At 68.3% G+C, this 13,537-nt stretch overlaps 1 protein-coding gene across 1 annotated transcript in view; it reads left to right on the forward strand.

Moving 5' to 3' along the window:
* CDC42BPB (CDC42 binding protein kinase beta) overlaps positions 1-12,652 on the forward strand; it is a 90,493-nt gene extending 77,841 nt beyond the window's left edge. Inside the window, exons 25-37 of the mRNA XM_054715718.1 lie at positions 345-481; positions 902-1,041; positions 2,188-2,269; positions 2,949-3,165; positions 3,314-3,376; positions 3,656-4,252; positions 6,327-6,424; positions 6,505-6,589; positions 7,760-7,877; positions 7,966-8,083; positions 8,514-8,619; positions 8,693-8,763; positions 12,460-12,652. Of these exons, the coding sequence (XP_054571693.1) occupies positions 345-481; positions 902-1,041; positions 2,188-2,269; positions 2,949-3,165; positions 3,314-3,376; positions 3,656-4,252; positions 6,327-6,424; positions 6,505-6,589; positions 7,760-7,877; positions 7,966-8,083; positions 8,514-8,619; positions 8,693-8,763; positions 12,460-12,591 (1,964 nt within the window). The 3' untranslated portion in view covers positions 12,592-12,652. The remainder of the gene's footprint in view (positions 1-344; positions 482-901; positions 1,042-2,187; positions 2,270-2,948; positions 3,166-3,313; positions 3,377-3,655; positions 4,253-6,326; positions 6,425-6,504; positions 6,590-7,759; positions 7,878-7,965; positions 8,084-8,513; positions 8,620-8,692; positions 8,764-12,459) is intronic.
* The last annotated feature ends 885 nt before the right edge of the window (positions 12,653-13,537 follow it).

Consider the following 13,537-nt stretch of genomic DNA (forward strand, 5'->3'; position numbering starts at 1 on the left):
GCAACCACCCGTGCAGCGCAACTGGCCGAGGTCGCGGGTGCCCGGTGACACCTGGGCTGGGCGGCCCGAGCGCCCGCGCTGGTCAGAGCCGCGTGCTCACCGTGCAGGCCCAGCCCTGTGATTGGCCAGGACCCCACGCGTGCCGTCGCCCGCCTCAGACCTGCACGTGGTTTCCTGCGGGGGCTGGGGGAGGACAGACCGGCTCCGGGCAGTCCCTGCCCGTCAGGGCGTCCTGGCGGCCCTGCCTGCCGCTGTGTGCGCCCTGAGCGGTGGGGCGTGTTCAGGAACCACCGCTGGTCCCGGCTCCGGGCCTCGTGTCTGACGCCGCCCCCTCGCCGCTCCAGTGTGCTCGTTTGCTTGCCACGTGTCCTGCCGAGACAGCGCCCCCCAGGTGTGCCCCCTCCCTCCCGAGCAGGCCAAGCGGCCCCTGGGCGTGGACGTGCAGCGGGGCATCGGGACCGCCTACAAGGGATACGTGAAGGTAGGACGCTCGGCCCTCGTGCCGGTCCTGGGAGGCCCGGGTCCTGAGGGCCCACGGAAGCACGCCCGGTCAGGCCTGTCCCGCTCCTGGCCGGCGCTCAGCCGGGCTCCGAGGCCCGGTGCTGGGTGAAGGCCCGTCAGCTGTGGTTCCCAGTGCTCCCGGGCTGGGAGCGTCCCTGTGGCTGAGCTGTTCCCCTTGTCCCCGCGTAGCCTTGTCCGTGCTCGCCCTCCGCAGCGGCACCCTGACTCCCCGGCCCCGGCCGGGCTCTGGCCGCCAGCCGGCACGGGCGCGAGGGAGCTGCTGTGAGAAGCCGGCCCGCGGAGGGCGCCCCAGGAAGCCCCCGGCCTGAGGCCCCAGGCGGCGCGTCGGGAAGGGTGGCGGTTGGCCCGCTGGCCAGTGAGACGCCCCGTTTGCCCGCAGGTCCCGAAGCCGACGGGCGTGAAGAAGGGGTGGCAGCGGGCCTACGCCGTCGTCTGCGACTGCAAGCTCTTCCTGTACGACCTGCCCGAGGGCAAGTCCACGCAGCCCGGCGTGGTGGCCAGCCAGGTCCTGGACCTCAGGTCTGCGCCGCGCCCCGGGCCGCCCGTGTGCTTCCCCCGAGCTCAGGGCGTGGGTTTGATGGCCTTGAACTTGGTTTCTGCCCACACCCTCCCTCACTGCGCTGACCCCAAAGCAGGCACTAACGCACGTGCCGGGACGTCCTGTCTTAGATCTGTTTGCGCTGAAAACCTCGCTCAGTGAGGGTTTACCATAAGAACGCGGCACAGAGCAAGCAGGAAGCACCGGACGGAGGCGGCTGCGTGTCCTCAGGGTCTGGTGCCTGGCGGGTCCCTTGGCGACGGCAGCCCGGAGCCCGGGCTGTGGGGCCGGAGGCTTGCTGTGTGGCGGCACCTCTGACCTCTGACCTCTTCCGTACTTGCCGCCTGCCTTCCTGGCACCGGGCACTGAGGGCAGCGAGCCTCCTCCTCACGGCTTCTCTTCTCGTTCCGTCTGCTTCCGCTTCCCATTGGGGTGATGGCACCATCCCGGCACGGAAGTGGGAGGGTGGTCGTGCTGGGCACAGGGCCTGTCACCCACCCCGGTGCCACAGAGGGTGGCACATGCAGACATGGACATGCTGGGGCCCAGCCTCCAGCCCGTCGCCAGCATTGGTTCTGGGGGGGAGGGGGGCCGTGGCGGTGCCATGAGGAGAGCCAGGTGCCAGTCACCCCCACAGGGTGCCCACCTTCCGTGCCCCAGTGCATGGGCGGATGAACGCGGGGACCTGTGTTTTGGAAAGCCCCAGGGGACCCTGCTGTCCCTCACTGCGCCCTGGCCCTGTGAGGTAGAGGCCACCGGGCGCCGCGCCTGGAGTGCAGAGTGTATTGACGTGGGGCTGCCAGTTATCAGCTCGTTCTAGCTCCTCCTTCAATGGCGGCCTGATCAGAGCCGTTCCCGGGCCACCAGTGAGGTGGGCTTTGTCCTCCCCAAGCAGCTGAAGGACTGAGAGCCACGTGGCTCAGGGAGGAGGGGGGGAGGGGTGGCTGAGGGAGGGGCTTCTCACACTCCCTGCACTTGGCCGGCTTTGCAGGGGAAGCGTTTCTAACCCAGGCGGCGGCCAGGGCCCCTCATGTTGGAGGAAGTCGTCACGAAAGCGCCTTTCTCGTCCGACCTGTGCACAGGCCTGTGCGTCCCTGCCCGTGCGCTCAGTGTCCTGTTTCTTGCAGAGACGAAGAGTTCTCGGTGAGCTCAGTCCTGGCCTCCGACGTCATTCACGCTTCACGTCGAGACATTCCGTGTATCTTCAGGGTACGGTTCTCTTCTGCCTCTCAGAGAGGATTCACTGATCACAGACAAGTCACGTGGTTAAAACGAAACCCTTCTGAGAGCGTCACTGCCGTCGGAGGGACCCGTGCCCGTGGGAGAGGCCCCGGCTCCCCACCCCTTCCTCGCTGCCGCCTCCCTCCCCTCCCCATGTCAGTGCCCTGTCCCAGCGCGCTCAGGCGGGGCCTCCCTCCCCTCCCAGGCCTGCTGGTCGGGAGCTGGAGCGACACAGGAGCAGCCGGCAGCCCCGCTCCTGCACTCACTGGTGGGGGCGGGGGGGGGGGGGGCGGTCCCTCCACTGAGCTGTGAGAGGTGCCTCCCCTGAGTTCTGTTGAGCTCATCGCTGTTCAGAAAGCCCCTCCTTATGCAACGCAAAGACTTGCCGTCACCGCACGTAAAACTGGTCCTCGCGCAGCTGCACGGACCTGTGCCGGGCCCTGCTGAGAGCCTGTCGCCTGCGCACGTGCTCCGAGAGGCCTTTTTAGTGTGACGCGATCGTTTCCTCACTGAGGACAGCACAGAGGGCCTCGGAGCAGGGGCCGGCCCAGCTTTCACCCCTGGCCCTTCTGCTCCTCCCTCTGGCGGGACAGCGGCCGGGCCGGGCCGGGCGTCGGTGCCGTGCTTGCCGGCTTACGGCTCTTCTGTTTTCTTTTCTGTCCTGAAGGTGACGGCCTCTCTCTTAGGTTCACCTTCTAAGACCAGCTCACTGCTCATTCTGACAGAGAACGAGAACGAGAAGAGGAAGTGGGTTGGGATTCTGGAAGGACTGCAGTCCATCCTGCAGAAGAACCGCCTGCGCAACCAGGTGGTGCACGTCCCCCAGGAGGCCTACGACAGCTCGCTGCCGCTCGTCAAGGCTGTGCTGGCGGCCGCCGTGCTGGGTGCGTGCGCCTCCCAGGCTCCGTGTCCCCCGGGCACAGCGTGCTGTCCTCGCCGTCGTGAAGTAGAGTTCGTTGCTCCCGTGTCCAAGGAGGGACCGGCCGTGCCCACGGCTGACGCGCTTTCTGTTCTCGCCCTTCTGCCTCACAGACGGCGATAGGATTGTGGTCGGCTTAGAAGAAGGGCTGTACGTCATCGAGGTGACCCGTGACGGTGAGTGGCGGCTGTGTCCGCTGTGCGCTCGGGCCCGCGGTTCGTGCAGGCACAGCGTCAGTCGTGGGAACTTGTGAGCGTTGAGACGACGTCACTGGCCGGGTCCAGTGCCCCCATCAGGGACTTTGTAACGAGAGGGACGGCCGCAGCCCAGACCGCTTCTGTGCAACGAGAGTGCGTCGGGCCTGGGTGTCTGGGGAGGGGTGGAGGGTGCTGAGCAGGCGCCGGGAGCAGGGTGGGCACTGGTCCCCGCCTCGCTCACGCCCGCCCTCCCCGCAGTGATCGTCCGCGTCGCTGACTACAAGAAAGTCTACCAGATCGAGCTCGCCCCCAAGGAGAAGGTCGCCGCGCTCCTGTGCGGCCGGAACCACCACGTCCACCTCTGCCCGTGGTCTGCCTTCGACGGCACAGAAAGCAACGTGGACGTCAAGCTTCCGGAAACGAAGGGCTGCCAGCTCCTCGCCACGGCGACGCTGAAGAAGGGCGCGGCCACCTGCCTGCTGGTGGCGGTGAAGCGGCTGGTCCTGTGCTACGAGGTCCAGCGGACCCGGCCTTTCCACAGGAAGGTCACGGAGCTCGTGGCCCCGGGCAGCGTGCAGTGCATGGCCGTGCTCAAGGACAAGCTCTGTGTGGGCTACCCTTCGGGGTTCTCTCTGTTGAGCCTCCAGGGCGATGGGCAGGCCCTGCCGCTGGTAAACCCCCACGACCCCTCGCTCGCGTTCCTCTCGCAGCAGCCTTACGACGCCCTCTGTGCTGTGGAGCTCAGAAGCGAGGAGTACCTGCTCTGCTTCAGCCACATGGGACTGTACGTGGACCCGCAAGGCCGGAGGTCGCGCACGCAGGAGCTCATGTGGCCTGCGGTGCCTGTTGCCTGTAGTATGTATATGTTTCTGTTGCCCTCTCCCTGTCGCTGCTCTGCACGCCCCTCGGCACGTTCAGTTTTGCTTCAGTTCGTCTCCGGTTCCCCGGCCAGGGAGCGAGGGAGCGCCAGGAGGGGCGGGCCCCACGGCTCGGCCTTGAGAGGTGGTCCCGACACTGGCCTCGGGCGGCCTGCCGTCATTTAGGGGCTCGGCGTGGCCAGGAGAACGGCGCTGCCTGTCCGTGGGAGGCCTCTGGGAGGGCTTTCCTGAGAGGCGGGAGCTGTTGTGGAAAGAGCCGAGTTGTCCAGAGATTGAGGTGGCTTCCTGTGTGGGGGGGCTCCGTGGCTCTCCCTGCCCAGCCCGCCACCTGAGCTTGTCAAGGACCCTGACCCTCAGTGCCCACCACTGGCGGGCAGGCGGGAACCCAGGGGTGATCAGAAGTGGGGTTACGGGTGGGGGGCGGGTGCCGACGAGCACAGCCTTCGTCCGCCTCGTTGCTGGCAGAGAACCGGGGGTGTTGGACCAGGAGCCCCGGCCGGGGGGGCACTGCCTCCGTTGGCTCCGGGGCTCACGTGTGTGTGTGACTCCTGGGCCCTCGGCCGGGGCTGGGGCAGCGCAGCAGCCAGAGCCTCCTGCTGCCACGCCCGCCCCTTCCCAGCCTTCCTTGTGTCCACGAGGCCGCCCCGCAGGAGCAGCCTCAAAACCACAGGGCCCTGCTCGGCGGGCTGTGCCGCTAGGAAAGGAGGAGGGCCCAGCCCGGACCCAGGTGCCCACGCTGAGGTGGCCACGCTGAGCCTGGCTTTCGGTTCCGCCTCCACCTCGTGGTCTCGTTTCCGCCTCGTGCACAGCGCGGGCGCTCAGTCAGTCTTGGGGCTGGTGCGCTAGCCCTGTCCACGCCCTGCGCTGGGCACCTGTGCGCTCAGCCTCCCGTCCCGTGCGGAGGCGTCAGTCCCGTCTGCGGGCTGGCCACGGGGGAGGGGACGCGGGAACACGTGCAGTCGGTCAGACTCCTCAGCCGTGCTCTTCCCGTTGAGATGGACATGAGTTCACGTTGTTGTTTGGCCCGGACACCTCGGTGCCGCGCCTCGTCCCGCACACATCTGGCTCCTGCAGGGAGCCCGACGAGGTCACGGGAGGGGCTGCCAGGAGCCAGACGGGACAGGCCTCTGCCCAGCTGTGCACGGGCCGCAGGGAGCCGGCCTCGAGGTCGGGGCCGCTCGTGGGCGGTCCTCTGCCCGGCCTCCTGCCTGCAGCCCGGCCAGTTTACTCTCTTCGGGGTCGAAAGAAGCTGGCCGAGCCGCCCGCTAGGAGCACAGCAGCAGCAGCTTAAAGCCCACCTGCTGTTAGCCGCCGCCCCGTGAAGCTTAGCGGGGAGCCGGGAGCCGGGCCCTGCGCTGCCTCTGCGGTGAGGCCGCTCGCAGTGACGGGGCAGTGTTCAGCGCGCAGGTCAGCGCGAGGAGCAGACAGACACCCTGCTGTCTGGAAGCCCCGACACTTGCTCGTGCCTTTGGAACAACAGGTGGCTCTTCGGTCGCCACCTGACGGTTGGCGTCGCTCAGAGGGGCAGGGAAAGCTGCTGCGGGAATGTAGGTCGGTGTCAGCAGACGGCAGAAGGGACGCCGCGCCCCAGAGGACGGACTAGCGCTGCACAAACCCGTGTGGCCGGGCTGGGCCCGGCAAGCTCGTCGCCCGGAGCCAGCTGTGGCTTCTGTGTGAATATTGACCCAGAACCCCGACTCCTTGGCAGCTCCCCAGAAGGAGCTTGCTTCGCGGGCAGGCCCTGCGGCCCCCCTGCATTCCGGGCAGGTGGAGCCTCGAGGGTAAGCTCTGCAGGAGCCGAGGAAGCTGCCAGGAGCTCAGCGTTCATGCTGCGGCTTTTACCCGCTCCTCGGGAGCGGCGGTGACGCACGACCATCTGGCTCTAGAGTGGGCGTGGTCAGGGCCTGTGGCCGGCCTCTCACCACGTGGGCCAAGGCCGCCTGGCCCTCGGCACCTTTCGGAGGCCGGGACGGGCCTGGCCGCTGCCCTCAGGTGGGAGGCGCCAGGCCCGGGCCGCCCCGTTCCTCACTGCTCTGCTCTGTCCGCGCCAGGTTGCAGCCCCTCGCACGTCACGGTGTACAGCGAGTACGGCGTTGACGTCTTCGACGTGTGCACCATGGAGTGGGTGCAGACCATCGGCCTGCGGAGGGTAGGGCCCGGGGCGGCGGGGAAGGCGTGGGCGGCTCCCCCCTGCTGTGCGCCGGCTGCTGACCCTCCTGTTTCCAACAGATAAGACCGCTGAACGCGGAGGGCTCCCTCAACCTGCTCAACTGTGAGCCTCCCCGCCTCATCTACTTCAAGAGCAAGTTCTCGGGTGAGTGAGCCTCCTTCCGCTGACCGCGCCAGCCCCCTGTCCTGCCCCCGTCCTGCCCCCCGTCCTGCCCCCGTCCTGCCCCCGTCCTGCCCCCGTCCTGCCCCCCCGTCCTGCCCCCGCGTCCTGCCCCCCCGTCCTGCCCCCCTGTCCTGCCCCCGTCCTGCCCCCTGTCCTGCCCCCCCGTCCTGCCCCCCCGTCCTGCCCCCCGTCCTGCCCCTCTGTCCTGCCCCTGTCCTGCCCCCCTGTCCTGCCCCCCTGTCCTGCCCCCCTGTCCTGCCCCTCTGTCCTGCCCCCGTCCTGCCCCTCTGTCCTGCCCCCGTCCTGCCCCCCCGTCCTGCCCCCGTCCTGCCCCCCCGTCCTGCCCCCCCCGTCCTGCCCCCGTCCTGCCCCCCCGTCCTGCCCCCCCGTCCTGCCCCCCTGTCCTGCCCCCCGTCCTGCCCCCGTCCTGCCCCCTGTCCTGCCCCCCTGTCCTGCCCCCTGTCCTGCCCCCGTCCTGCCCCCGTCCTGCCCCCCTGTCCTGCCCCCGTCCTGCCCTCTGTCCTGCCCCCTGTCCTGCCCCCCTGTCCTGCCCCTCTGTCCTGCCCCCGGTCTGCCCCTCTGTCCTGCCCCCTCCTGCCCCCCTCTGTCCTGCCCCCCGTCCCTGCCCCTCACCGTCCTCCCCCCTCCGTCCTGCCCAACCGTCCTGCCCCCGTCCTGCCCCCTTTCCTGCCCCCCCGTCCTGCCCCCCCGTCCTGCCCCCCCGTCCTGCCCCCGTCCTGCCCCCCGTCCTGCCTGCCCCCCTGTCCTGCCCCCGTCCTGCCCCCCCCGTCCTGCCCCCCGTCCTGCCCCCCTGTCCTGCCCCCGTCCTGCCCCCTGTCCTGCCCCCGTCCTGCCCCCCCCGTCCTGCCCCCCGTCCTGCCCCCGTCCTGCCTGCCCCCCTGTCCTGCCCCCGTCCTGCCCCCCTGTCCTGCCCCCGTCCTGCCCCCTGTCCTGCCCCCGTCCTGCCCCCCCCCCCCGTCCTGCCCCCCCGTCCTGCCCCCCCCGTCCTGCCCCCCGTCCTGCCCCCGTCCTGCCTGCCCCCCTGTCCTGCCCCCGTCCTGCCCCCCGTCCTGCCCCCGTCCTGCCCCCCGTCCTGCCCCCCGTCCTGCAGCGGCCTGGGGGCCGCCGTGACCGCGGTCACCCCCTCCGCAGGAACCGTGCTCAATGTGCCCGACACCTCGGACAACAGCCGGAAGCAGATGCTGCGGACCCGGAGCAAGAGGCGGTTCGTCTTCAAGGTGCCGGAGGAGGAGAGGCTGCAGCAGCGGCGGTGAGGGCGGCCCGCCTTGCCGTGGGCGGCCAGGGCAGAGCCCGGGGACTCCTCACGGTTGTGAACCCCAAATTGCCTTCCTCCCCAGGGAGATGCTTAGAGACCCAGAACTGAGGTCCAAGATGATTTCCAACCCGACCAACTTCAACCACGTGGCCCACATGGGCCCGGGCGACGGCATGCAGGTGCTCATGGACCTGCCTCTGGTGAGTCCTGTGGGCCTCCCGCTGCCGGCCGTGCACTCTGCGGCTCTGAGCAGACCCGAGCGCCTGGCCCCGGTCTCGGGCGGTGAGCCGGTCCCCCTTCCGCCGCAGCCCTGGCCGGGCCATTAATTTGCTCGGTGACTGTTCGCGTTCATGACAGAACTAGCTGTCAGAAACGGTCTCAGTACCACCGCGGTGTGAGCAGTGACGTTTCCTCTTCGCTCTGAAAAAGATGGGTTTCCTGTAGGATCCAGCGTGGTCTGAAGTCACGATGGCCGACTCAGCGCAGAGCTTAGCTGACGTCGCTGCAGAGCTTTCCCGGCCGTCTCCCTCCTCGAGGGCCCGGCCCAGCCCTGGTCGCGCTGCAGGCTTCCCGGTCGGCCCCGCTGCTCAGCCGGTGCCCCCGTGCTCACCTGCTGTTTTCTCTGCCCAGAGCGCTGCGCCCCCGGCCCAGGAGGAGAGGCCCGGCCCCACGCCCACCAGCCTGGCCCGGCAGCCTCCGCCCAAGAACAAGCCCTACATCTCGTGGCCATCGTCAGGTACCGGGGCGTCCAGGGCGGGCCTGGGGGGCTGGGACTCCTTTCCCCGGGGTGACACCTCCTTGTGCCCCAGGTGGGTCCGAGCCCGGCGTGGCAGCGCCTCTGAGAAGCATGTCCGATCCCGACCAGGACTTGGACAGGGAGGTAAGACCTGCTGACGATGGACGCGGCCCACGCGGAGCGGAACCCAAGCCCCACGCTGCCGTTCTTTGTGAAACGGCTTCTCCCCCCTCGAGCAGCCCCATGGCCCAGGGGTTGTTTCGGGGGGACCGGGCGGGGGCCGCTGCGTCACCGCCCACAGAAGGAAGAGCAGCCCCGGCCCCAGCGGCGGCCCAGCCGGTGGAGATGCTGCCGAGACCACGGCCAGAGGGCCGCTGGGGGCCGGCACCAGCTGACCGCCTTCCTGGGAGAGGCCCAGCCGCTCTTCCCTCTGCGCTCACGGCTCAGCCGGCACCGACGGCTCTGTCTCACTCGGCAGCGCCTGGTCTTGGAGAGCCTTCCCTCGTGGCCTCTCCCTCCCCGATGGCCGCGAGGTCAGAGTTCAGGGTGCCCGTGCGGAGCTGGATGGGCAGGTTGCGCATATCGAGCCCTTTAGCCGAGTTGATCCATGGGGAGCCTGAGCCCTCAGTGTCCGGGCTCCTCCCCGCACCCTCCTTCGTGCAGGCCGGCCGCCTGCGTCTCCTGCCTGGGCCCGTCCCGGCCGCTCTTCACGTGGCCGACCGGTGTTCTCTGGGGGCTCCTGGTGGGTGTGTCTTGATGGCGTCGGGCGCGGGGCCGGAGGCTTCACGGACAGTGGTGCCCTCCGGGGCGGCCCGTTTGTCCTGCTCGGACCTCGTTGGTTCTTTTGAGGGAAACTCGCAGGAAGGAGTCGCTTTAAAGGAAGCCGTTGGTTCGCGGTGCTGGGCAGCCGCAGCTCCGACGAGCTCGGACCTTTCCGTCACCGGAGCGCGGCAGCCTCTCCCCGCGCCCGGCCCCCACCTCTGTCGCTGGGCCTGTCCTGGGCGTTGCGTGTCGGGTCACCAGCGGCTGTCGTGTCTGCTTCCCTCAGCATCACCGTGTCCGGTCTCCGTGCTGCGGGTGCGAAGTCCCACGGGGGGAGGCACGCACGCAGGTGTCCTTGGCCATGGGTGGGCTGCTTTGGGGTGTCCCCTTTGGCTGCTGTGAACACGTGTGAGCGTGCACTCGTCTGAGTGCTGTCTTTGCTGCTTTGGGGTACGGCCTCGGAGTGGAATGCTGGGTCACGTGAGGACCGTTGGCCATGGCAGCCGCCCCATTTGCCCTTCCCGCCGCAGGGCACGTGGTGCAGGGCTCTCTGCGTTCTTACCCCGGCTCCTCTCCTCCCTCTCCTCCCTTACCACAGGGGTAACGCGGGGTCTCGCGAGGTTTGGGGGTGCGTTTCCCGAGAGGGGCCTGTGTCCGGCCGTGTGTGTGCGTTTGGAGCAGCGTCTTCAAGTCCTTGCTCCGTTCATGGGTGGTTGTCTCTGTTGTTGGCTGCGAGTTGTTTGTGTTCTGGACGCCAGGCCCCTCGATGTGCGACTTGAGGTGTTTCCTCCGTCCTGGGGGGCTCTCACCCTCTTGGTCGTGTCCTCGCGTCCGTGCCCGGAGTTTCCAGTTGGTGGAGTCCAGTTTTTTCTGTGCTTCCGCTGTCATGGCTAAGAACCCACTGCCACGGCCCTGAGCATTCACCGTCCCCCGGTGTGGGCTGGCCTGTGTCAGCGCGTGCGTCCCCTGGCGCTCACATGGTCCCCTGGCGCTCACATGGCCCCCTGGCGCTCACATGGCCCCCTGGCGCTCACATGGGTCCCCTGGCGCTCACATGGTCCCCTGGCGCTCACATGGTCCCCTGGCGCTCACATGGCCCCCTGGCGCTCACATGGCCCCCTGGCGCTCACATGGCCCCCTGGCGTTTGGTCCCCTGGCGCTCACATGGCCCCCTGGCGCTCACATGGTCCCCTGGCGCTCACATGGTCCCCTGGCGCTCACATGGGTCCCCTGGCGCTCACATGGTCCCCTGGCGCTCACATGGCCCCCTGGTGCTCACATGGCCCCCTGGCGTTTGGTCCCCTGGCGCTCACATGGGTCCCTGGCGCTCACATGGGTCCCCTGGCGCTCACATGGTCCCCTGGCGCTCACATGGCCCCCTGGCGCTCACATGGTCCCCTGGCGCTCACATGGTCCCCTGGCGTTTGGCCCCCTGGCGCTCACATGGCCCCCTGGTGCTCACATGGCCCCCTGGCGCTCACATGGGCCCCCTGGCGCTCACATGGCCCCCTGGCGCTCACATGGCCCCCTGGCGCTCACATGGCCCCCTGGTGCTCACATGGTCCCCTGGCGCTCACATGGCCCCCTGGCGTTTGGTCCCCTGGCGCTCACATGGCCCCCTGGCGCTCACATGGGCCCCCTGGCGTTTGGTCCCCTGGCGCTCACATGGCCCCCTGGCGTTTGGTCCCCTGGCGCTCACATGGGTCCCTGGCGCTCACATGGGTCCCTGGCGCTCACATGGGCCCCCTGGCGCTCACATGGGCCCCTGGCGCTCACATGGGTCCCTGGCGCTCACATGGGTCCCCTGGCGGCAGGAGGCAGAGGTCAGCTGCATTCCTGGGGGGCCGCACCGAGTGTGGGAGCGGCTGTTCTTCCCGGTTGTGGGCTGCAGGCCTGTGTGTGGACTCGGGGGCTGCTCCTGGCCTGTAGGTCAGCACACCCGTTGTGATTTGTTGCTTTTGAAATAAGAAGTTTGGGGAGTGAGTTCTCCAGCCTTTTCTTATCCAATGGGGTCTTGACTACTCGGGCCCTCAGTTTCATAGGAACCTGAGGACTGGCTCTTCCATTTCGGGGGAGAAGGCCAGTGGAACCTCCGTGGGGATTGAATTGAGTCTGTAGGTCACTTGAGGGAGCTGCTGTTTTTCTTTCACTATATTTTATTGATTTTTTACAGAGAGGAAGGGAGAGGGATAGAGAGTTAGAAACATCAATGAGAGAGAAACATCGATCAGCTGCCTCTTGCACACCTCCCACCAGGGATGTGCCTGCAACCAAGGTACATGCCCTTGACCGGAATCGAACCTGGGACCTTTCAGTCTGCAGGCCGATGCTCTATCCACTGAGCCAAACTGGTTAGGGCGGGAGCTGCTGTTTTAACATTTAGTCTCCGGCTGTGGCCGCGGGAGGCCCTCTCGTCACCGACCTCTGTCTTGCAGCCGCATTTCCTGGTTTCCGGGACCGACCCTCTGGCCCCTTGTGAGTGACCGAGCATCGTTGTCCTTCTGGAAGCCGTTGTAAATGAGCTGTTTTCCGAATTCCCGTTTCGGGTTGCCGTGCTGGTGTGAGGAACACGGTGCTCGTGGCGTGCGTCGTGTTTGCTGTGCACAGATCGTGCCCCTGGGAGCAGGCAGCGCGGCCTCTCCCTCTCCCACTTGGCGCCCTTTCTCTCTCTCGCCTCGGCGCTCTGGCTGGTGCCTTCCGTCTCGGGGAGAGGAAGCGCCCTTCACCTTGGGCGCAGGGCTGGCTGTGGAGTTCACGGTTACCCTTCGCCCTGGGGGTGTGGGGAGGCCTCTCTTCCCGGTGCATTTAGCATGAAAGAGGGTCGCGTCTGCAGCTGGCGACCACGGCCGCAGTGTCCGTGTCTCACTGTGCGGAGCGCGCCCCCTTTGCAGCCTTCATTGCTGTCATCGTGGGGCCGGGCTTGGTTCCTGATCTCACGAGAGATTAGGTCCAGCGTGTGCTCATCGCAGGAAAGGAGAGAGCAGGGGCCACCCCTGCCCCCGCAGACACCCATCGGGCTGGGCCCCCACTGCGCAGACCCAGGGCGATGCCGCTCACACTGTCCCTTTGTGTTAACAGCCGGATTCCGATTCCACCAAACACTCAACTCCTTCCAACAGCTCCAACCCCAGCGGCCCGCCGAGCCCCACCTCCCCCCACAGGAGCCAGCTCCCCCTCGAAGGCCTGGAGCCGCCGGCCTACGACGCCTGAAGCCACTGGCCACCACCTCGTCGCCACGGGCCCAGGAGCCGCGTGGCTCCAACGCCAGTGCCGAGACTGAGCTGACCCCCTAGTGTTGTCCACGGAAACGCGGAATGACGTGTAGATAAGGAGACGCAGAAAACTCTGTTGTAATGTGATCGTTCATGCCACGCCCTCAGGGCCCTGCACCTGACCCTTCGTCCGCACCAGGTGGATGGGAAGGTGCCGGCCCGCAAGGCCGCCGCTCAGACCCCGCAGCCCTGGCGCTCTGCTCGGGAGGCAGGCAGCTCGGCCGGACCGCCTGCTCCTCCCCAGCCGTCCGGGGCGGGAGAAGGTAGGAAGCCGTCTCAGTGCCTGGTCCCGAGGACAGGAACGCGGGGCTGGCCGGTTCCGTTCACTGGCCGCCGCGTCGTCTGCTGCGAGTCCTGCTGACCTTGGACCATGACACAGGCCTGTGAGGGAGCCGCGGCCCGGGCCCCTGTGTGCGTCCCTTCCCGGTCACAACCACACGTCACCAGTACCTACTACTGTGAAGCCGGCTGTGCTGCTTCCCACTCGCTTCTCGGCTCCACCTCCACGAGCGGCTGTCCTGGTGCAGCCAGGCCCGCCCCCCGCCCGGTCCCGCATGGAGCCGGTGAGCACCGTGGGGCCCTCAGACGCCGGGCACCCCTGCACATCGCCCTCCCCGGCCTCTTTCACGCTCACCTCCCTGTGCCGCGTGAGCAGCCAGGTCTGGGGCTGTCCCGGGAGCGGCTGAGTCCCTGGCCGGCGCACAGCGTCTCAGCCAGGACGGAGGACGGCTGCTCTCCGCGGCCCCGGGGTGCTGTTGACGGCGAGCACTTCCTGAGGCGGCACGGTGCGCGGGCCCGTGGGCGCCAACCCAGCAGCTGCCCGCCACCCCTCCCCCCCCCCCCGGGCCTCTGCTGGGGCCGGCACCTGCTGGGGTTCTGGTTTT

Source organism: Eptesicus fuscus, chromosome 5 (assembly GCF_027574615.1).
Source record: "Eptesicus fuscus isolate TK198812 chromosome 5, DD_ASM_mEF_20220401, whole genome shotgun sequence".
NCBI classification, from domain to species: domain Eukaryota; kingdom Metazoa; phylum Chordata; class Mammalia; order Chiroptera; family Vespertilionidae; genus Eptesicus; species Eptesicus fuscus.